Raw genomic sequence first — 23025 nt, forward strand, 5'->3', positions numbered from 1 at the left:
CACTGTTCTAGCCTCTAGAGATCTGGAGGGAATACAATGGACAAAGGTCAGCGCTTGCCTTCGAGTGGGGAGAGACAGGCAATAAACAGATACACAGACAAGACAAAGACTAAGGCAGGCGAGTGAGAGTGAATAGGGAAAGGAGGTGAGATTTGAGCTGGCAGAGGCTTGATGAGAAGGATCCAGGAGAAGAACAGTCCTGAGGAAGGGAAAGGTTTGCAGGAGCCCATGGGTGTTGATCCAGGAAATTCGTGGCAGAGGTCAGAGAATAAGGCAGGGCCCAGAGCACATGGCGCTTTGCAAGGCAATTTAGGGATCCTCAAGTGCAACAGGAAGCCATCATAACATTTTATTTATTTACTTATTTGTTTTTAGAGCTGGAGTCTCACTCTGTCGCCCATGCTGCAGGGCAGTGGCATGATCATAGCTCACTGCAGCCTTGACCTCCTGGGCTTAAGTGATCCTCTTGCCTCAGCCTCCTACGTTGGGACTACAGGTGTGCACCAGCATGCCTGGCTAATTTTCTCATATTTTGTAGAGATGGGGTTTCACCATGTTGCCTGGGCTGGTCTTGAACTCCTGGCTTCAAATGATCCTACCAGCTTGGCTTCCTAAGGTGCTAGGATTGCAGGTGTCAGCCACTGTGCCTGACCTGCTAATTGGCTCTATCCAGAAAACAAACCTCTTATATCTTTATGACAGGAGGTAATTTTGCAACTTGGACAGATATGCCCACTGGAAATTAGGCTTCTTCCCTCTTACAGGAACTAGAAGATGGGGGTGCATTTCAAAGAGATGACACCCCAGCCCTTGAGAAAGACGTCTGGCTCATAAAGATGACAAGAGTCTTATTTATTATAGCTTCTGAAAAGACTTACACACATTTCAAAGAGACAGAACTTACAATGACATGTTTTCCAAAGCAGGTGCTCTAAGACAAGGGAGGGGAGAGAAATCTCTTATTTTCAACAGAGAGAATTAAGTCTCTTTTTTCTATTTTTTGAGACAGAGTCTTGTTCTGTTGCCCAGGCTGGAGTGCAGTGGTGTCAAAACAGCTCACTGCAGCCTCAAACTCCTGGGCTTAAGCGATCCTCCCACCTCAGCCTCCAAAGTAGCTGGGACCACAGGCATGTACCACCATAACCACCTAATTTTCTTATATTTATAAAATATAAGATGGCATCTCGCTCTGTTGCCCAAGCTGGTCTTGAACTCCTGGATTCAAGTGATCCTCCTGCCTTGGCCTCCCAAAGCACTGAGATTAGAGGCATGCGCCACTGTGCTGGCATGCCTCTTATTTTTGCATTTTAACTTTGCCCTAAAGGAGATTTTCGTATTGGGAATATCATCTGGGTGCACAGTGAAGAACGAACCACAGGGAAGCAAGAGTGGAGGAAAGAAGGCCACTCGGGAAGCATTTGCTGGTGCTCAGGCCAGGGACCTGAGGGTGAAAATGCAGAGTTGGACACGTTTTTGTGATAGTTGAAGGTGCTCCCCTGGGGGCTTGCGGAAGTCTTGAACTTGAAGGAAAGCTGGGAGTAAAGGCTGACTCCTAGGTTCTGGCCTCAGCCACTCTGCAGGGTGACATGCATTGGGAAAGGATGGCTTAGGCCAGGCCCGGTGGCTCACACCTGTAATCCCAACGCTTTAGGAGGCCGAGGCGGGCAGATTACGAGGTCAGGAGTTTGAGTTCAGCCTGGCCAATATGGTGAAACCCTGTCTTTACTAAAAATATAAAAATTAGCTGGGCGTGGTGGCACCCTCCTGTAGTCCCAGCTACTCGGGAGGCTGAGGCAGAAGAATCGCTTGAACCCAGGAGGCAGACGTTGCAGTGAGCCAAGATCGTGCCACTGCACTCCAGCCTGGGCAACAGAGAGAGAGTCTGCCTCAAAAACAACAACAACAACAAAAAACAACAACAAAAAAACAAGTGGCTTAGAGGGGAAAATCAAGAGTTCTCCTTTGGGCACGGAAGTGTTAATTTCCTATTGAGACGCCAAGTTCACAGGTCAAGTCAGTTGTCGGGTATATGAGTCAGGAGCTCAAGGTCAGGAGGGCCGGAGACTAACTTGGGAACACAAGCTGGTGAGGGAGAACTGGAGCACGTGGGGTCCGGGAACCCGGAGAACAGAGCCTTCGAGGGAGGTCGGGGTCAGACGGAAGGAGGTGGCAGGGCAGTGGAGATGCCCAAGGTGGCTGCGAGACCCTGGGGATCTGCCCACACGAGACTGTGCCTGCCTGGTCAAGAGCCAGGGGTTCCCTGCAGGACAGAGGTGAGGGAGGGTCACCTGGGCAAGCGGAAGTGAGTCGGGGCAGGAAGCGCAGTTTGAGAACAACCATTCAGATGAGTCTTGCTGGGAAGGAGCGTAGAGACATGAGGCAGTTGCCGCAGGGGGAGCCAGTTAGGAGAAAATATTATTTTGTTTTGTTCTTGGTTTTGGTTTTTAAAATTTTTTTAGAAACAGGGTCTCACTTTGGCTCCCAGGTGGCTGGAGCGCAGTGGCACCATCACAGCTCACTACAGCCTCGAACTCCTGTGCTCAAGTGATCCTCCTGCCTCAGCCTCTCTAGTAGCTGAGACTACAGGCACACACCATCGCACCCAGCTAATTTTTTGTTTTTAGTAGAGACAGGGTCTCTATTGCCTAGGCTGGTATTGAACTCCTGGGCTCAAGGGATCCTCCCAACTTGACCTGCCAAAGTACGGGGATTGTAGGCATGAGCCACCACTCCCAGCCAACATTTAGTTTGGCTCAATTCTCTCGGTATACAATAAGTCACAGGTGCACGCAGGAAACATCCAAACAAAACAAAACAAAACATAAGAAAACAGTTTCCTCTCTGTTCCTGTTCCCACCCCCTCACTGGAGGGAAGGAAGCACAGGTAACACTTAACGGCTTTTCTGGTTGCATTTGGGGTCTGGGGGACTTGGAATAAGGTGCAAGACACTAGAGAGTAGGAATGGTCCAGGACAGAAGGGGAGACTGAAGACGCAGGAGAGAGAGGAAGGTCAGGAGTGGGAAGGGGGTAGTGGTGGCGGGGCACGGGCCAGCTGGAGGGTGGGCTTTTGTTGGGAGCAGGCACGGCGAGGGTCCCAGGCAGGGCCGGGCACACCTGGTGGCGGCGGCACAAAACTCTATGTTTTCACAAGGAAATCTCAGCAAAAGCCAGGAGGGCTTTGCTGCATGATACCAGGAGAGTCTGTGTAGAGGACCCGGAGGGACAGGCCCAGCCTCAGCAGGTCTCCCCCAGCAGCCTCCCCTTACCTGACAGGCCCAGGCTGGGAGGCTTCCTGGCTCTGAGTCTAACCAGCCCCCAGAACACCCAGCTTCAGACTCCCCTTGCCGGACCCTGTCCTGGCTCCTCAGGCCTCTGGGGCGGGACTCTGGGCCAGCTGCTGCCCAACGCCATGCAGTTGAGGCACCGTGGGTGCTGGTGCTGCCTGGCCTCGGGTCCTTCGCCCCCATGAGCAGCACTATGACATAACCAGGCGTTTTGTGTTGACTACTGCATCGTCTCACAAAGTGGTCCCTGCCCCAGATAGTGAAGCTAGTCTGGGAAGAGCGAGCATCAGCTACCCGTATCTGAGCCACTGTGCCGACAAGGCCCAGCCTCCTCGGGCTGGACACACCAGAGATGGATCTGACCTCCCCGAGTCTAAAAGGAAGACAAGTGTCACCCTGACACCGTGCATGGCCTCCTGGCACAAGGCCCCACCAGCTGATGAGAGGCCTTTGCTGGTCCATCAGTGACCACACTGCGTGGGGCAGTGGGATCAGGCAGGACAGGTCGGTGGGTGCAGGGCTGCAAAAGAAGTGCCATATGCCTGCATTTGCTGAGTTAGAAAATTGTATTGGTCTCTTTATTGGTCTAGAAAGGGGTGGGGACTTGGAATGGTGAGGCCCGGGCCCATGTGGGAGTGGGGTGTGCACAGGTCAGCAGGTCAGCAGAGGAGCGGGGCGGGGCTGGGGCTGCAGGAGCGATTCTCCCAGGGCCAGGAGAGCCAGCGAGGGTGGTCTGAACTCGATGGGACACAGTATGGCCAGGCCAGGCGAAGCAACCCCTCCTCAGTGCCAGGTCATCTGTGAAAGGACACGGAGCGGGCAGTGATCCCCAGGCCCTGGTCCCGCACAGCCCGGTCTCCCCCACAGCCCCTTCCCCCTCTCACCTTGGCCGGGCTCGGGGGGTATCTGACCTTCAGGGCTTCATCATTCATCAGAGGCCTCACCAGGCAAGAGCGGCGGTGAGAGAAGGTCTCGAAGCTTTTCTTGCCGTGGTAGGATCCCATGCCACTGTTCCCTGCGGAGGAGAAGTCAGCACAGGGCTCAGTATCCTGCCCCCAGGACGCCCCAGGTTTCCCTCTCCACCTTGCTGGGTGTATCCCAGAACCACAGGGACAGGGAGGCAGAGCCCCAGCCACCATCACCCATCCTTCCCTCAAATCCTGTGGCCCTCAGCACCCAGCCCCAGGTTGTGGCCCTTTTCTGGGCCTCCTGAGGGTGGCCAATGTCTAGGGTGTCCCCAGGGCATCCACACTGTGGGAGTGCCCAGCAAGGGTCTAATCCCAGCTCTGCCACTAAATGGCTATGTGACCTCTGGCCTGGGTCACCTTTCTCAGGCCTCCATGAAACAGGCCGGTGCACCAGGTGACCTCTAGGAACCTCTAGGCTCCCAGGTTAAGTGTGTCTGATGGATGGCACGCAGAGGCCAAGGTCCAAATGGAAGAGGTTAATGGGAGGCTGAGGCCCGGGCTGCAGGAGGTGGTCCCTCCCGAATTTGCTGGGTGAGTGTGCCCAGCCCTGGGGGCCCAGAGGGAGGCAAGGAGGCAGCAAGCTGAGCCCGACTCACCCACACCCCCGAAGGGCAGAGAGTGCAATGTGATGTGGACGATGACATCGTTGGCCGCCACCCCACCGCTGGATGTCTCTGCAATCATCTTCTTAATCACCTGCACCAGGACCCAGCCACTGACCTCAGTCTCCTGCCCACAGGATGCCCCAGCCCCCCACCCCACCCTGCCTGGGTACAGCCTGGAGCCACAAGGACAGGAGCAGGTGGAAGCACAGCCTTAGCCTCCGTCTCCTGCTCTTCCTGCAGATCGCGTGGCCCTCAGCACCACATGAGCAAAGGGTGACAGCAGCCACCCCCACACCTGTGTGCAGGGCCCTGGGCAAGGATCACTCATTCAGTGCCCTCGGGTGATGCTGCTGTCCTGATCTTACAGACGAGGTGAAAGGAGCTCAGAAAGATCCAGTGACTTGCCCAAGGTCACACAGCCAGAGAACAGTGAAGCTGCAGTTTGAACCCAGGTCTGTGGGCCCCAGGACCCTGGAGGAGGGCACCCCAGGCCCACCACCCACCTTGTCATTGCTGGAGAACACATAGAGGGCCAGGGGCTTCTCACGCTGGTTGATGAACTGGATGGCCTCCTCCAGGCTGCGCACGCACACGATGGGCAGCAGAGGCCCAAAGATCTCCTCCTGCATCACCGGGGACTGGGGGTCCACATCCGTGAGGATGGTGGGGGCTGAGGCAGGAAAGGAGCCAGAGATGGACGGCGTAGAGAACCCCACACGGATGGAAAGTGCAAGCACCTAGACCCCTGCTCCAACCCTTTTCTAGGCAAAGCTGCCCAGGCTTGGAAAAGGGCAGGGACGAGGCCCCAGAGAGGTGCCCTAGGCACCTGCGTCCTGGATGCCATCTGAGCAGACCACTGGGGACAACTATAGGTTAACCTGTATGGAAGGACCCAAGATCTGTCTCCAGGAGCAGGCACTGCACCCGCCAGCCACCTGATGCCCTGCCAGAATTCTCTTGTCTCCTTGACAAACTCGGGGCCAAGAGGTCCCATCTGGTGACCCACAGCCTGGGCACTGGGGGCCCCTCACGGCTTGGCACATCTGGGGCTCCTGTGGCTTCTGCTGTCCCTGCTCCTGCTGCTGCAGAGGGGCAGCGAGATGAGGCCCCTCTTTCTGGGCCTTTGTTGGGAGAGGGGATTCTGAGGCTGGAGCAGGGGCTGTCCTCAGCCCCTGCCTGCTAGAGTCTACCCCAGGCTCCCTGGTGAAAGCAATTTATACCCATCCCGAGGTCATGTCTGCTTATCAAGTATCTGTGCCCACTTGCTGTGAACTTGCTGGGGACCCCTGCAGCCTGGGCAGGTGGGCTGTGCTCTTCAGGAGTCACGCACCTATGTAGCGAGTGGCCGCATCCCCGGTGCCCCCATAAGCCACCTTCTGGCCCTCAATCAGGCCCATCACCCTCTGGAAGTGCCGGGCACTAATGATTCTTCCATAGTCCCGGGATTTCTTGGCATCTTCCCCGTAGAACTCCTGCGGAGAAGAGGTGGGGGCTTCGGGTAAGGATGCAGAGCCTCATCCTGCCCAAAGGCTGCACAGACACAGGCCAGCAGTGTCTGTCTTTGGGTGGTGGGATTCTGGGTGGAGCTTTTTTCTTCTTCTTCATGCTTTTTAATCTTTTCCAAATAATCTATAGTGAGTGTGCATTACCTTTTTTTTTTCTCTTAGAGACAGGGTCTTGTTCTGTTGCCCAGGCTGGAGTGCAGTGGTGCAATCACAGCTCACTGCAGCCTCAAACTCCTGGGCCCAAGCAATCCTCCAGCCTCACCATAGCCTTCTAAGTAGCTGAGACAACAGGCATGCACCACCATGCCACCATACTTGGCTACTTTAAAAACATATTTTGTAAAGATGGTATCTTGCTATGTTACTCAGGCTGGTCTCAAACTTCTGGCCTCAAGTGATCCTCCAGCCTCTACCTCCCAAAGTGCTGGGATTACAGGTGTGAGCCACCATGCCTAGCTTGCATTATGTTTATATTAGAAGAAAATAAATCCAGTGTTTCCAAATCTGTAGAAGTCGGTTAAGGGGCCAGGCCCACCTTGTGCCTTACAGCCTCCCATCCCACCCCGCCAAGGGGCCAACACTCACTTTCAGTGACTTCTTGAGCTTCTCCACAATTTGGTTCTGGATCGAGGGGTCACAGAGCATGTAGTCAGGGGCCACACAGGTCTGGCCACTGTTCATGAATTTCCCCCAGGCGATGCGTCTGTGAAAATCCCAGACTGGACTAAATCCAAAAGGTTCCCCAGGAGCTGCATCTCGTTCTGCAGACCCTTGAGCTCTCTGGTCAGCAGAAGCCATCAGCTGCGACCTTGCCACCAGTGAGTCCTCCCAAGCGGTCTGCTCACTTCTAGACACTGGACCGAGCAGACCCAATGCCCCTGATCATGTTCACCGGCAACTGGTGGGGAATTTCTAGAGGCTGTCTGTTGAGGGCAACCTCCGTGCTCCCTGATCACACCCTTGCCCTGCACAGCCAGGTGTCACTGCTACTTGGGCCCCCCTACATCTCTGGGGGCCACAGATGTGGGATATGGAGGTGGTCAGAGCCCTGGCTAGGGTCGGGAGGTGCAGATATGGGTTCTGCCCCAGACCCCGAGCGGCGGTGGCCCTTCTGCCCTCTGGGCCTGCTCTCCAGAACTCAGATTGCCCTGCCCCATCAGAGGGCTGGACCCAGTACAGTTCCTTGTGTCCTGAACGTCCCACAGTTGCTTTTTCTGCAGCCTCTGCTTGGAGTACCACCTCCCCAGTGATGCGCACTCAGTGAACAGAGCTCAGCCTAGACCTCTCCCCCTCCAGGAAGCCTTCTGGGACTCCTCACATGTCTTCTGTGCATGTGGTCCCCACCCTACCCCCATGTAAGTTTCTGCAAGGACCACTGCTCCGTGAGGCGGGGGTGTCTGTGTTACTCGGAGTGGACCCACAGCATGAGGTGCAATCATGTGTGCTTGGAAGGCAGAGTAAGGACCGCTGCAGCCAGCAGGCCCGTGCCTCTCACCGGCAGGCCACGTCCAGGTCACAGTTCTTGTCCACGTAGCAGGGACTCTTCCCTCCCAGCTCCAGCGTGACAGGGGTCAGGTGCTTGGCAGCAGCCGTCATGATGATCTTCCCCACCCCCGTGCTGCCCGTGTACAGGATATGGTCGAACCTCTCCTTGAGCAGCTCCGTGGTCTCAGGGACACCCCCATTGATTACTGGGTACAGATCCTTCCATGCAAGGAGAGAGGGGAGGCTCAGCAAAGACCAAGCCCCTCCTCGCTCTTGCAAGTGTGGGTGAGTTGCAGTGGCCGAGACCAGCAGCCCCGAAGCTCAGCACCCCACCTTGGCGGGGGGGTGGCAGTAACTGGCAGTAGACTGCCTTTCCTGGCCCACGAGCTCTGTTCACCGCAATGACAGAGGGCAGCTGCTAAGAACAATCCTCAGCCCCACCAGTAGCTTGGCCCCTTGCTGCAAGAATTCACTATTTCTCACCCCCCAAAGACCTGGCCCTAGCTCAGTTATGAGGCCATGGAGTTACGAGGCCCTGGAGGGCACCTCACCTTGTCCAGGTACTGGGGGATGATGGTAGCCAGCAGGCTCGCCATGTTCTCACTCAGCTCCGAGGGCTTGAGGACCACCGCATTCCCTGCAGAGCACACCGAGCCAGGCCTATGCCCAGGGTACCTCACCCAGAGGCTCTGCCCTCCCAAGGACCACACCTGAAGCCTCCCCTCCATTGTGTGTCCTCGGGAGAGTGGATGGAAGAGTTGTTAGCAAACAAGCACATGTCATGGGGCACACCCAGGAGCACGCACGGGCAAATGACAGAGGGACACGCACGGGCACACGCTGGCCAGAGCTGCACCACCTGGCCCTCTGAGTTGCTGAGATGTTGGAGGAAAAGCAGAAAGGGGAGAGAGGCTCTGGGGGCCTGGTTGGTAGAACAGCGCTGGCCCATTCTAGGAAGGAAGCCCTGATGCATATTAGGTGACAGAAGCTCCAGCCCCCCAACAGGGGTGGGGGAAGGCAGGCCCTCTCTGTATCATCAGGTGTGGACACCTGAGCCTGACTGGACCTCAGGCACCAAGAGGCCCGGCTAAATAGCTTGGTCCCCACAGCCTCCTGTGACAGACCCAGCAAACCCTTATCTGACCCCAGGACTCTTAACACAGGCCTGAGCCCATCCTGGCTTGGCTCTGCGCTGGGAGACGGTGCTCCCCCAGCTTCCCCTCCCACAGGGCCATGCACCTGCAGCGATGGCGCCCACCATGGGCTGGATGGTGAGGTTGAAGGGGTAGTTCCAGGTGCCAATGACGAGGACCACGCCCAGTGGCTCCGAGTGGATGTAGAGCTCGTCCTGCTGAGTCTGGGGCGTCTTCTCCACGGGCTCATCCGCGGCCCATTCAGGGAGCTTCTGGATCATGTACTCGATCTCCTCTAGGACATACACCACCTCCTCATAGTAGGCGTTCCATTCGTTCTGCAGCGACAGAGCCGGAGTGAGCTTCCAGGGCCAGGGCCCGCCTGCAGCTGGGGCGAGTGGGGAGCCCCACTGCTCAGCTGCCAGGGTGATGGGGGTCGCTCACCCAGCCCAGGGTGGGGGCAGCCGCAGAAGGCCCCGGGGGGAAGCAGAGCCAGGATTAGCCGTTGGACCTGTGGGTCTGAGAGGGCCCCTTTCTGCCAGAGGGGGGCCCAGGTAGGTTTGGGGCCCCAGGGGAGAGAGCCGGTGAAGGGACCAGGCATGGGCAACAGGATGGATCCAGGTAGGGGGAATAGAGCCGGGCAGGGGAGAGTAGATCCAGGCAGTGGGAATGGCTCCGGGGAAGGGGGGATGGATCCGGGGAGGGGGAATAGATTCGGGCACTGGGAGCTGGATCCGGGCAGGGTGGAGGGAGCCAGGCCCTTTAGTTGTCTGGAGGGGGATGCAGGACCAAGGGCTGCTGGGCGCTCAGGGCCTCCTGTGGGGAGCAGGGGTGAGAAAAGGAGATGCAGACGGCGGAAAACGCGTCTCTTTTATAAATTTGGGCTGTGAAGAGCAACACAGAAGCTGTAAAGTCAACGGGATGGGGTTTCTTTGTTGTTTCTGGTTTAAGATGAGAAGTCCTGAGCGATTTCTTGAAAAGTGCAGCAGCAGGCCCGGCGCTGTGGCTAATGCCTGTAATCCCAGCACTCTGAGAGGCCGAGAACTCCTCCTGAGGAACTCCTGAGGGCAGGAGTTCAAGACCAGCCTGTCCAACATGGCGAAACCCTGTCTCTACTAAAAATACAAAATTAGCCGGGCATGGTGGTACACGCCTGTTGTCCCAGCTATTGGGGTGGCTGAGGCAGGAGAATTGCCTGAACCCGGGAGGCAGAGGTTGCAGTGAGCCGAGATCGCCCCATTACACTCCAGCCTGGGCGACAGAGCGAGACTCCGTCTCAAATAAATAAATAAAATAAAATAAAAATAAAAGTGCAGGAGCGAAGAGGGTAGTCGGTGGGAGGATGGGCTCCGGAGCGCCGGACCCCAGGCAGGATGTGGGGACCGCAGGGGTCTGCAAATGCAGAGGTGTCTGGTCTTGCTCAGGGCGAGGGACGGAACAGCCCCTGTGAGGACTGGGAGGGAGCGGAGGACCCCCCATGCCCTCCGGGGTGCCAAGCTGCTCTGGTTCCCGGTGTGGAGAACCAGGTGGTCCTGCGTGGGGCTGAGGAATGAGGAGGACCAGAAGTTCAGGGTGTCGGGGCAGCATGAGAGTTGAAATGGGGGACGGTGAGGGCGGGACGCGGAGGCCGGGCCAGGAGGAAAAGGCCAGAGGGCGGAAGAGGCGGCCGGGGCGCGCGGGGCGCGGCGGAGGGGAGGGCGGTGCGCCCAGTCTCCGCGACCGAGGGGCCAGGTGGCCCGAAGTCCTTCCTGAACCTCTCTGGGCCGCACTCTCCCCAGCCCCCCCGCCCCATCGCGTGGCCCCGACACTGTCAGAGGGCCGCAGCCCAGCCCGAGCACCTTGTGCAGGTCTGCGGCCAGCGCGCCCACCAGCTCCTGCTCCTGCTCCTGGATCAGGCGCCGCAGCGCCTCCAGCTGCTGGATCCGGAACTGCAGCGGGCGGGTCCTGCCCGAGCTGAAGGCGGCGCGGGCGCGCTTCACGGCCTCGCTGATCTTGCTCATGGCGCCTGGGGACAGAGAGCACCTGCAGCTGGCTGAGGGGCACAAGCGCGCCCCGCCTCCCACCCCGCCTGAATTCTATAGGAAGGGACTTCCCTGGGCTCGGCCTTGGGGAAAATGGCCTTCCCGCTGGAAGGTCCACTTTCTGCCTCGCCTCCTCCCCCGCTCCTCACTCAGACGCCTGGGCCCCGGCTGCCTTGCTAGCCCCTGAGAAGGTGACACCCACCGCAACTCGCGTCCTAAGCCGAACTGCTGCCGGGGGCTCTTGGCAGCGTGCTCGCGGCAGGGCCTTTCCCGGCCTTTTCCGCTCCCTTACTTGCTTGCAAAGCTGATGGCACAATCCCAGACCAACACCCCCCGAGCTCTGCACACGCAGTCAGCCACTCTCCAGATCAGATTGGAGGGGCGCAGTCCGCGATTCCGCACCCAAGCCGATAAAGAAAAACCCGGCACCACCCTCCTGGCTAAGCCATTGTTCTAAAAAGCGCTGGTTTCTTGGCAGAGCTGAACGAGGCTTGGTGTGTAAACCACGCGTGCCACACCTGGGAGACGCACGCCCATGCCCGCCGAGGATTCACAGAGCTGCAGATTTCCACAAAGAGGTGTGGAGGCGATTCTTGCTACCAATACACGAAACTATAGTGGCAAACTGGGATGGCTCTGCTGGGGGCAATTTGGCAATATGTGGCAAAAGTTTTTCAAACATATTTCTCTGTGACGAAAAGGTCCTACAGCCTTTCCTAAACATTCACGAATAAGAAAGTCATCACTGTTTTCTATAACAGGGAAGTATTGGAAACATCCCAAAGGTCGGAAAGAGGAGACAGTTTAAATGACTCCTGTCACAGCCACATAAGGGTTTACTGTGCAGTATTTAGGGATTAGGTGGAGCAGGCTATTCAGCATGTTTGTAGGGGCTCTCTCTGCACCAGGGGTGTCTCAGGCACTGGGGATAAGAAAGAAAACAGGTTACAGGCCGGGCGCGGTGGCTCACGCCTATAATCCTAGCAAACACTTTGGGAGGCTGAGGTGGGCGGGTCACCTGAGGTCAGAAGTTCAAAACCAGCCTGGCCAACATGGTGAAACCCTGTCTCTACTAAAAATACAAAAATTATCTGGGAGTGGTGGCAGGCGCCTGTAGTCCCAGCTACTTGGGAGGCTGAGGCAGGAGAATTGCTTGAACCAAGCTGAGAGGAGGAGGTTGCAGTGGGCCGAGATTGGGCCATTGCACTCCAGCACTTTGACCAGGAGAATGGAGCCATAATCACAGAGTTCTCCTAATTAGATTAGTGGTAGGAGGTAAGGCAAGGTTAGTGAGATTTGCTAGAAGTCAAAAGGCCGTCAGTGGAAGCGGTATTTGAAGGGCTCGGGTAAGTAATATAATTACTTTTAGCGAGACTCCATCTAAAAAAAAAAAAGAAAGAAAAACAGAAAACAAGTTACAGAACAACAGATGTACCAGGCATGTGTGTGCGTGCGCGTGTGTGTGCATGTGTGTGTGTGTGTGTGTGTGCATGTGTGTGTGCGCATGCATGCTCTAACATGCAAGAAAGGACTAGAACGGTAGATCCCGACATGATGGGACAACTGATGGGGGTGGAATTATTGATGATCTGTTTTCTTCTTATGCAATGTTTGACTTTTTGCAATGAGCTTGTACTTTTTAAATTTTGGTGCGTTTTAAGATAGGCAATATGTGCTCATGAAACAAAATGTAAAATATAGCAAAGGGGCACAGAAAAAAGTCCGCCTCCCTCCTCCCTGCTCCGTCAGCTGTCAGGTGCTGCCCCACAGAGGGGCCACTGTTACCGGTTCCTTACTCCCCTTCCTGAGATACTCAGCCCACTTGCAGACCCGGCATAACATCAGCAGAAATAGGGTATTTCCATTAAAAAAAAAAAACCCTATATATCATATGTGGTATATAATTATATTGTATATAGATATATGGTCCTGCCTACATTCCAGTGAGTGGCTTCCGATCCTTCCTCTGCTTCTACTCCCCATAGGCTGACCCCTAGCCCCAGGCTTTCTGCACAGGGAGGAGGGACCTGCTGGCAATGAGGGTGCTCTAAGCCTGGCCCTTCCATAGCCCCTCCCTATGATCTGACAGGAGGCTGGGAAAGCTCCCTCACTGGGACCTCCTCAGTCCCATGGGCCAGGCCCCTCCTGCTGACCACAATCCCGGAGAGAAGGGTCCTGCTTCTCTCCTGAGCCTTGTATGGTCAAACCAGGGCAGCAACCTTAGGCACCGGCCACCAAGGCAGGCAGCCCATGTGGGAAGAGCCTGGTGAGCGTGGGACAGGACTGGCCTTGCACCCCAGCATCGCCACTTGGAACTGTGGTCTCTGGGCTGGACGGCCTTCCCAGGCCTTCTGCGAGAGACAGGTTAACAAAGGTGCCACTTCACAGAAATGAGTGGACGCCATCATGTTGCAGCTGCACCCAAATGGGAGCTGCTGCAGCATGCACTGGGGGCCTCCCCAGAGCCCGTCACCTCACACCCCACATTCCTGCACCCCGCTCCTCTCACCTGTGCCGGTGTTAACTTTGCCCCCCAGTGACACCCCCTCCCGTCCTCATTGCCTTCCATCCTCACAAAAGCTCTGTAGTGATGCCCATGAAGAAGGAACGGTTATGAGTGCATTTTACAGAGGAGGAAAGGGAGACTGAGAAACGCTCAATGCTCTGTCTGATCTCACAGTTAGCAGGTGGCATGTCAGGGTTTGAACCCACATCCATCTCTGTCAGCAGCTCATGCCTTTAGCACTCGGCTCTGCTGCCTTCCCTCCAGTCATGGAGTCTGACAGCCCATCAAGGCCTCTCACCCCACGGCCACCTTGGTGTCCCTGCTCCGCGGATCCCTGGGAGCTCTGCCTCCTGGTTTGGGGGATGGCAGAGCTGCCAGAGGTCCAGGAGGATGCTCCAGAGATGATGGTCCCAGAGGCAGGGACCAGCCACCTGGGAGATGATGTAGGACTCTTGACACTTAGGGCCCCTGCTCTGAATGCAGACTCCACCTAGACAAGAGAAAAAATAAGGAATGCAGGGAAGAGGATTACCTTTGACACAGCCTCTCCCGGTAACTGGGGCTCCTGGAACGGCAAGAGCCAAGAGGGGACGTATTTAAGGACCCTCCTTCCCACCCATTGAGCCGTTGGAGTTCCTGCCCAGGAAGTTTGCGTGACAAGAAAAAAAAATATTCAAATGTGGGGTGTGGCGTCCTCTGGACCTCTGCTCCCTACAGCCCAGGTTTTGGGGATTAGGTCCCGGGCTGTCTGCTTTTGTTCGCTTCTGAAATGCGAGAATGTTTCTGAAGGCTTGGGCAGGGCACATCTCCAATCTTCAAAAGAGCCTATGTTTGCCCTGGGCGTGGGGGCTGCTGATTGATTCAGCCTGGCGTGGAGCTCTTCCAGCTTTCCAGACTTGCCGCTGCCAGATGCAGTTCTCTGAGTTCTCTGGTTACATAAGATCGGCAGGGGTCAGCCACGAGCCACAGTGAGAGCATGCAGCTCCCCCGGAACGCACCCCCAGCCACCGCTGCCCCAGGCCCTTCACATCCCCCAGTGTGCACAGGGCTCCATTGAGTCAGAGATCCTAACCCTGGGGAGCCACAGGTTGGGGACTTTTGATGGGGGTCTCCAATCCATAAATCTGCCCTCTGTTTGAATAGCTGAGAAGAGGGCCAAGAGGGGTCTGTGTGGTCACCGAAAACCAGAGACTCTTGGGAAGGAAGGAGTCTGGAAAAGCCCTTCCCATGCTGTCTGATCAATGTTCGCTGGGCTCCTGCTCTGCACCACGCTGTGGGGAGGAGGCAGGTGTGGAACAGACTCTCGGCCCCTCTCACCAGGCGCTTCCCGCCACCCTCACCCGCCCACAGGCAGGCTGCTTACCAGCATGGGGTCCCTGCTTCCCATTTCATTCGAGGAAAACACAAGGTTCCGGTCGTGGCCTACGAGTCCTGAGGATGTGCTCTGGCCCTCCTGCTTCTCTCCACCTGGAGCCCCCTTCCCCTACATTCACCCACATGGCTACCCTCCAATGTGCTGTGGAAAATAGCACAACGCTGTCCTCTTCCTCCATTATTTTTTCTCTGGAGCATTTATATCTTGTTTGCTACCTGTCCCTTAACTCCTGACAGCTAGAATTTGATTTGTTCACTGCTGTAATCGCCATACAGCATTTATAGTAGATGCTCAATAAATATTTATTGACTGACAGAATAAACAGGAAATTTCAAAATAATGTGAACACTGTAGTAACCAAGTAGGCAGAGGATGCTAGAGGGGCTGGGGTGAGAGTCCGTGGAAGGGAACATCATCTGAGCTGAGTGAGAAGCATTTGGGCAAGGAACAGCAAGGGGGCTTGGAAGAGCAGAGGCAAAGGCACAGAGGCTGGGAACATTATGTCACGAAAAGGTGCGATGTGTCCACTGTTGCCAGCAGGAGGTGTGGAGGTGAATGAAGCTCCTGGGGCGGGGGCTCACGGAGGCCTGTGGGCCAGGCTGGCTGTGGGGGTGCAGGGCGCTGAGGAGATTATCAGACAGACAAATGTCTGCTATTTTTTGTTTTAGAGAACCCCCTGGACAGGGCACAGTGTGAGAAAGGTCTAGCCCGAAGGCTGCAGCTTCCAGCAATGCAGGCAAGAAATGATGAGACCCCCAAATAAGACTAACAAAATGGGAAACATTCCAGAAACAGCAGAAAGAAGCATCTGCAGGACCTCGCACCTGTGCAGGGGCTGGACTGGGTGGTAGGTGCAAAGTGGGGTGCCTCCTGAGAGGGGAAAGACAGGGCCAATGCCAGCCTCTCTTTTTCTGGCACGAGCCCTTTTCTGGTGGCAGCAGCTGATTATCTTTGCAGGCAACCCCTTCCTACTTGGTAAGATGGTCAACCAGGTGCCTGCTCCAGGCCAGCCATGGGTTGGGGTGGGCTCCCCACGAGGCCTCCCCGACTCTCCTGGGAATTTGGATCTTGAGTAGAGGGCAGAATGCAAGGACGAAGGCCACTCGGAGCTGACTCATCGTGGCAGCGGCCCTCCCCTGGGAGAACCATGGAAGCAACTAGCAAAAGCCAGCAACGCAGCAGTGAGTACACGAAGTGACCAGAACAGTGCCTGGCGGGCCGAGGGCATCCTGGAAAGTTTAGGTGGCATGGGTGTCGTCAAAAGTGGCAGCAGTAGTGGTGGAAGCCTCAGAGCAAGGAGCCTAGAAGCAGTTCAAATCTACGAAGAACAAAATCCTTGTTTGCGTGTTTGGGTTTTGGTTATAGTTTCAGTAGTGGAAAAAGTGTGGGAATGTGGGTTGTGATAGAAACTTGCAGATACTTGCTTTTCGGATTTTCTTTTTCTTTTTTTTTTTTTTTTTGAGACAGGGTGTTGCTCTGTTGCCCAGGCTGGAGTGCAGTGGTGCCATCACGGCTCACTGCAGCTTTGAATTCCGGTGCTCAAGCGATCCTCCCACCTTGTCACTACAGGAACCCACCACCATGCCTGGCTAGTTTTTAAATTTTTTGTAGAGATGTTGCCCAGGCTGGTCTCAAACTCCTGGGCTCAATTCATCTTCCCGCCTCAGCCTCCCAAAGTGCCGGGATTGCAAACATGAGTTAATCTTTGCAAGTCCTAATACTCCATCCTCAATGCCTCATCCTCACCTGGGCTGTCTACTCTCTCTCTCTCTCCCAGGCCACTGTTCTTGCCCTCTGCCTACTCTCCTTGAGTCAGGCTCAGCTGCCTTCTCCAAGTGGCTGCCAGAGAGATGTGCAGACGATGAGGACCTGAGCATGTCTCTCCCCTGATTCACATCCTTGGGTGGCGCCCCCTTGCTGTCGGGAAGCTTCCTCCCATGGCCTGTGAGCCCCTGCCTGGCCTGGCTCCTGGCTGCCTTGCCAGCCTCACTTCTCACCATTCTCACTGCACTCCAGTCCGCTGGCATTCCTTGACTTAACCAGGCAATTTCCTACCACAGGGCCTTTGCACATGCTGTTCTTGCTCCCTGGGACACTTTTTCTTCCACTCTGCACCAGACTAACTCTTATCCATATTCAGATTTCAGCTTCCCTGACCTCTCTCACCTCTCAAAACCTTCCTTACTTCCAGGAACGTGTCACAACCTGCAATCATATCTTTGTGTGACTATGTGTTGATTGTTTTTCTTCTCTCCTTGTCCCCCCGTGGACTGGAATGTCCACAAAGGCAGAGATCTCAACTTTTGTTCAGCACCATATCCTGGCACAAGGGAGACCTCTGAAGATACGGAAGCAGCCCACTATACCTAACCATCCCTCTGATGGAAAAGCAATCATTAGCAAGACGATTTTCAGCAAATTCACCCAAAGCTAGCAAAAAAAGTGTTGAATGAATGAATGAATAGCGAGTTTGCTTAAATTTCAAGGAACGTTTAGATTAGAAATAGTTGTTGGGAGGGGAAACCACTTTCTTTATACGAGTAGAAGGAGCCTGGGCAACATAGAGAGACTCATCTCTACAAAAAATTTTAAAAAGTAAGGAGGCTGGGCGCGGTGGCTCACGCCTGTAATCCCAGCACTTTGGGAGGTTGAGGCGGGCAGATCATTTGAGCTGAGGAGTTCGAGACTAACCTGGCCAACATGGTAAAACCCCATCTCTACTAAAATACAAAAATTAGCTGGCCGTGGTGGTGCATGCCTGTAATCCCAGCTACTCGGGAGGCTGAGGCAGGAGAATTGCTTGAACCTGGGAGGCGGAGGTTGCAGTGAGCCAAGATTGCGCCACTGCACTCCAACTTGGATGAGGGCAGAGCGAGACTCCATCTCAAAAAAAAAAAAAAAAAAAAATTAGCTGGGTGTGGTGGCATGCACCCAGCTACTTGAGAGGCTGAGGCGGGAGGATCACCTGAGCCCAGGAGGTCGAGGCTTCAGTGAGCTGTAATCATGCCAGTACACTCCAGCCTGGGGGACAGAGTGACCAGGTAGACCGTGTCTCAAAAAAAAAAAAAAAAAAAAAGAGAGTAGAAAGGAGAAAATTAGGCAGTGGGTCTCAGGGACCTCCCCATTGGTTAAAAGTGTTATGACTCAGGAAGACAAATGCTGCATGTTCTCCCTCATGTGTGGGAGCCAAACAAGTGGATCTCATGAAGATAGAGAATAGATTGGTGGTTACCAGGGCTGGGAAGGGTGGGGAGGTGGGGGAATGAAGAGAGCTTGCTTAGTGCGTACAAACACATATTTAGGTAGAAGGAATACGACTTAGTGTTCAGCCAGGCACGGTGGCTCACACCTGTAATCCCAGCACTTTGGGAGGAAGAGGCGGGCAGATCACCTGAGGTCAGGAGTTCGAGACCAGCCTGGATAACCAAGCAAGACCCTATCTCTACAAAAAATGTAAAAATCCGCTGGGCGTGGTGGCACACACCTGTAGTCCCAGCTACTCGGGGAAGCTGAGGTGGGAGGATCGCTTGAGCACAGGAATTGAAGGCCACAGAGAGCTGTAATCCAGTCACCGTGCCCAGCCAAGAGCAGTCAGTCTGTTACAAAGCCCTCTGTTACTGTTACAAAGCCCCTCTTTGGAGAGGCATGAAGTCAGCAGAACTGGCTGTGCTTGGGGCAATTTCCCCACTGTGTCCACACCTTCTGGGGACTTGTGGGAAAGGACTTCTGGGGCTTCTTCATCTCTTTATCTGCCACCAGTCATAGTGCCTTGGGTCAGAGAAGCTGCAGGTTTGCAGCCTGCGGAGGTGAGTGCAAGCAAGGGGGAGCCTCCCCTAAGATGCTGCAGAGGCCCCAGTCCTCACCCCATCTCCCTTGGACTTTCCTGCTCCCAGGAAGCTGTAGCTCCCAGGCCCAGGCCCTGGCTCCGAGGAGGCCTCTGCCGAGTCAGGACAAAGGGCATCTTAGCGGGGCAGAAGGCCTGAGTGCTGGCTGGAGGGGAAGTGGGTACTAGGGCCATCCTGGCTAAGTCAGCCTGCCAGTCAGGATGGCAGCAAAGTGCAAGTCATGGTGAATTAGCACAGGCAGCCTCACAGCAGGAATGCCCGGCCCTCCTAGCCCAGGCGGAACCTGCCTGAGTCACTGCCTGGCTGCAGCCCCAGCTGCAGAGCCTCTGCAGACCAGCCCACACCCCGGCCGTCCTGGAAGGAACACAGCGGGCACACCAGAGGACATGCCAGGGCATGCTTGGGTTGGTACTGCCAGTCTCTTGGGGTCTGGGAAGCCCCATCCTGGATCTTAACGGACATTGAATGCACCCTCGTCACACATGAAATATAATGTTTACTCGAAAAATGCAAAGAAAATTTAAGTTTTATTTCTTCACAATAATCACACAAATGTAATTTTACAAACATAATACACATTGTTTAGCTCAGACTTTTTCTTTTGTACGTACTTGGTTTGCCCCTTTCTCAGTATGAGTGTCTCATCTGTAATCCACAATATTTTCCCTAAGTTTTTCTCAGTGCTTATTTAACATACACAAAAATGTACATGACACATTGGAAGCTGTCAGCATTTTAAAAGCAGAGCCTCATCATGCACCCTCTTCTGCATCTTCTGACCCCACTCCCTCCGGGGCGGCCGGGAGCTGTTGTCCATTCCTCCTCATGGCCGTGTGAAAGCAGCGGTAAGCATGTAGAATGTGCAAGCAACCACAATGTTCCCTGTGGATGGGAGACCACTTTGCCTTCCACTTTGGATCAATGCTCCATGGGCTGCTTTGCATGTCCTGGCGTGTGTATTTCTGCGTGTTAGATCCCAGGGATGCTGGCTTTGTCAGTCTTCACAGGTGTTGCCAGTGGCTATCCACTAAGGAGGCCCTAATGGGCTGTTGTAGTTCCAGCTGGCCTGGCAGTGTGTGGCACTCTGCCGTTTCACTGCCACCTAGTGGCTGGTGCAATCCTCACTGTGCAATGGCCATTGGCATTTGCCCATTTCTTGGAAGGGTTTGTGTTTTCCTTGTCAGTGTCTAGGAGCTCTTTGTATATTACAGCCATCTGTATCACTAGTATTTTCCTGAATCTATCATTTATCCACAGACTTTATTTATGGTATATTTTGTTATATAAAAGTTTTTATAAAGCTAAATAGAACTCTTTTGTTTTAGTTTAGATTAGGAGGGTCCTCCCTGCCCCAGGATTAATTCCTAATTTTCTGTTAAGATTTTTATTGTTTTATTATTTACTTTGAATCCATCAAGAGTTGATTTTACAAATGCAAATGGAAATGCACATTGATTTTCTTTTTCTTTCTTTCTTTTTTTTTTTTTTTTTTTGAGACAGAGTCTCACTCTGTCGCCCAGGCTGGAGTGCAGTGGCGCGATCTTGGCTCACTGCAACCTCTGCCTCCCGGATTCAAACAATTCTGTGCCTCAGCCTGCTGAGTAGCTGGGACTACAGGCACCTGCCACCACGCCCAGCCAATTTTTGTATTTTTAGTTGAGATGGGGTTTCACCATCTTGGCCAGGCCAATCTTGAACTCCTGACCTTGTGATCCACCTGCCTCGGCCTCCCAAAGTGTTGGGATTACAGGCGTGAGCCACCACACCGAGCCCACACATTGTATTTTCTTGCAGATGCACAGCCTGTGTGCCAACACCTTCCTGACCCTTTGCTGTGTGCCAGGTCTGAGCACTTCCACGTATGAACTCCTTTAGTCCTCACAAGTACCCAAGAGGCAGAAACTATCATTATTTCCATGAGAGATGAGGAACTGAAGAACACAGAGGCTAAGTGATTTGCATAAGGTCACACAGCTAGTGAGTGATTGAGCCAGGTTTCACCCAAGAATCTGACCTGGCATCCCCTTGAGGAGACTCATATCCTGGGGAGTCCTTCCCCCCCAGGTTTGCAAACATATTGCCAGAGTGTGGAATACAGTTTTCTCCAAATTCTGTTCTCATTCCTAGTCTTGAACGTGTCTGCTGTCCCCATCCCCCTTACCAGGGAAACTGCAAATCACGATGTGCCCAGGTCTGTCTCATCAGCGCTTGCAGAGACCAGTCCATGCGTGGGGTCGCTTATCCATTCTAAAAGAAGTATGAATGGGATGCGTGTTGGTTTCCTAGCTCATTGATTTCTGTTTCTATCAATTCCTAGTTTCTTTTTGGTGCTTAAACTATATAGGTCCTTTATTTTTGTTTTCCTATTATAACACAGAAGGAGTGAAAGTGTTTGCTTTTCCTCTGAATTTGCTGCTGGAGCTCAAGTGAGAGTTCGCCTTCAAAGATGCCCTCTGCATGTGTGAGGTCACCTGAAGTTCGCTGTCCCCTGATCCTCCTGAACATGAGGGAGAACTGGTTGGATCCCCCAGCTAAGTGGCAGACACTGGTTTTGGTGGCCATACGGGGCAGCCCGTGTGACAGGCACATGCTAAGGCCTGCCAGTGGAGGAGGTAGTACCTTTGAAGATGCCATTGACCACCTGGCCACAGACAGCCAGGGGCCTGGTAGCAGGGGGTGTCACCTGAGACAAGCCATCCTGGATGTCCTCCAGCAACTCAGGGATAACATGGGCTTCAGGAGGGACCCTCTGGTCCAGCTGCCCCACCCAACCGCCCTTATTAGTTCCAAGTCCCTCTCCAAGCCTTTGCCAAACTCCCCAGACCCACTGCTCTCCTCCTTTTCCCACCCTGATTCCCCATCTTCCTTATCTCCACCATCCACCCAGGAGGCGTCTGCCACTGCTGACATGGCTGTAGGCTCCCCCTTGGTGCGAGAGGTAGGCTCCTGGAAAGACCCTGGAAAGTCCCTGCCACCCACACCACCAATGGGGCTGCCCCCACCCCAGGAGTCTGGCCAGGGGAACCCATTTATGCTGTTCCTCTACCTGGCCCTCCTGCTGGAGCATTGCAACCACACCATGCGCAATGCACTGGATGACAACAAGCTGGCCGTGTGCTTTGACCGCCTCGTGTGAAAACGCCACCTGGGGCGTGTCCTGTGCTGGGCCAGGGCTTTCTTTGCTGAATACCTGCAGTCAGAGGTATGGGACTTGGAGGAGGGGGCTGAGGCCACAGCTGCATCTCGATCAGGCTTTCTCCAGCCCACCATCAGCCACACCAGATTTCCATTCTTTGCCATGAGGGCCAACACATGAGAACCCACCTCCCTGCCTGCCAGCCCTAGACCTGCTGGAGCATAGAGCCCTTCCTCCCCAGGTCTAAGTATGCGGGGGCCTGCTCTGCCACTGCCCCAGAGGAGCCACGGCCTCTTTACTCTGTTTCTGTTGTTTTAACAACTATACTTTACACACATGAGAAAAAAAGAATCTCCACCTATTAAGTCAAATGTATTGGTTATTCTTTTATATCATTTCTTTTTATTGACTGGCCTGAGAGCTGTGTATTGACATCGCCCACTGTAACTGTATTTGGATCAAGCTCTTCTTACAATTCTAGTAACTTTGGCTTTGTGTAGTTAACCATCATTTTCTTAGTCCATATGAGTCTATGACTTTTTTCCTTTATAAGATTTGCTTTTCATCATCACATGTTCTAAGCTGAAAGTCCGCCTGTCTGTGGCTCACACTGCTGGCGTGCCACATCTGTGTCTTATCTGTCCACACATGGACCGCCCCCAGCCCTTCTCGACCTTGCTGTTCCGCATGCATCCCGTCAGTCCTGCATAGCTAAGGCTTGTTTTCAGACAATATCCTGACAGCCTCTCTTTGTGTAATGGCTGAAATACTTGGGGTTATCCTCTCCATTTCCCCCTGTATGGAGCAGTTTACTTCCTCTGGTTATTTCCTCTTGCCTCCAATGCTGTTCCTTCCACTTCCACTGGCTTGTCTGTGAGTTCTTCCTACCTTTTCGCTGTGTCGATGGGTTCTCCCGTCTCTGCTCCGTAATCACAGGTGCATTTCTCTACCCACTGTTTCCCACTCTGGGCTGCCCTCCTTTGCCAGGACACGAGCTTCAGACTCACCTCCGCTCCACTGCCACCCCAGGCCTTGGCTGTAGCATTTGGGATGGGTACCCCTACCCCTCCCCACCTCTGTGCCCCAAGGTTTTTGCCCCCCACTTAAAACTAAAAGTATACAGCCCTCCTGTACTTTTAGTTTTACACTATTATTTGGCCC

General features: G+C 54.4%; 1 protein-coding gene and 1 pseudogene across 3 annotated transcripts; one reads left to right on the plus strand and one right to left on the minus strand.

The window, feature by feature from the left end:
• Positions 1-3832: 3832 nt before the first annotated feature.
• On the minus strand, positions 3833-14160 carry ALDH3A1 (aldehyde dehydrogenase 3 family member A1). Of its 3 annotated transcripts, none has more exons than XM_009236524.4 (11): positions 14041-14160; positions 10820-10986; positions 9088-9319; positions 8400-8485; positions 7859-8067; positions 6949-7066; positions 6189-6330; positions 5362-5528; positions 4850-4949; positions 4170-4300; positions 3833-4083 (listed from the first exon to the last, which is right to left on the minus strand). In XM_009236524.4, the coding sequence occupies exons 2-11, from the start codon at positions 10979-10981 to the stop codon at positions 4069-4071; spliced, it is 1362 nt and encodes a 453-aa protein (XP_009234799.2). In that variant the 5' UTR covers positions 10982-10986; positions 14041-14160; the 3' UTR covers positions 3833-4068. The 3 variants fall into 3 exon arrangements, with proteins under 3 accessions (XP_009234799.2, XP_024097280.1, XP_024097281.1); XM_024241512.3 differs by lacking the exon at positions 14041-14160 and adding an exon at positions 12366-12378; XM_024241513.3 differs by lacking the exon at positions 14041-14160 and adding an exon at positions 11205-11225.
• Positions 14161-19482: 5322 nt separating this feature from the next.
• Positions 19483-22044, plus strand: LOC100446860 (TBC1 domain family member 25-like; annotated as a pseudogene).
• Positions 22045-23025: the final 981 nt, after the last annotated feature.

This window comes from Pongo abelii, chromosome 19 (assembly GCF_028885655.2).
Source record: "Pongo abelii isolate AG06213 chromosome 19, NHGRI_mPonAbe1-v2.0_pri, whole genome shotgun sequence".
Classification (NCBI taxonomy): domain Eukaryota; kingdom Metazoa; phylum Chordata; class Mammalia; order Primates; family Hominidae; genus Pongo; species Pongo abelii.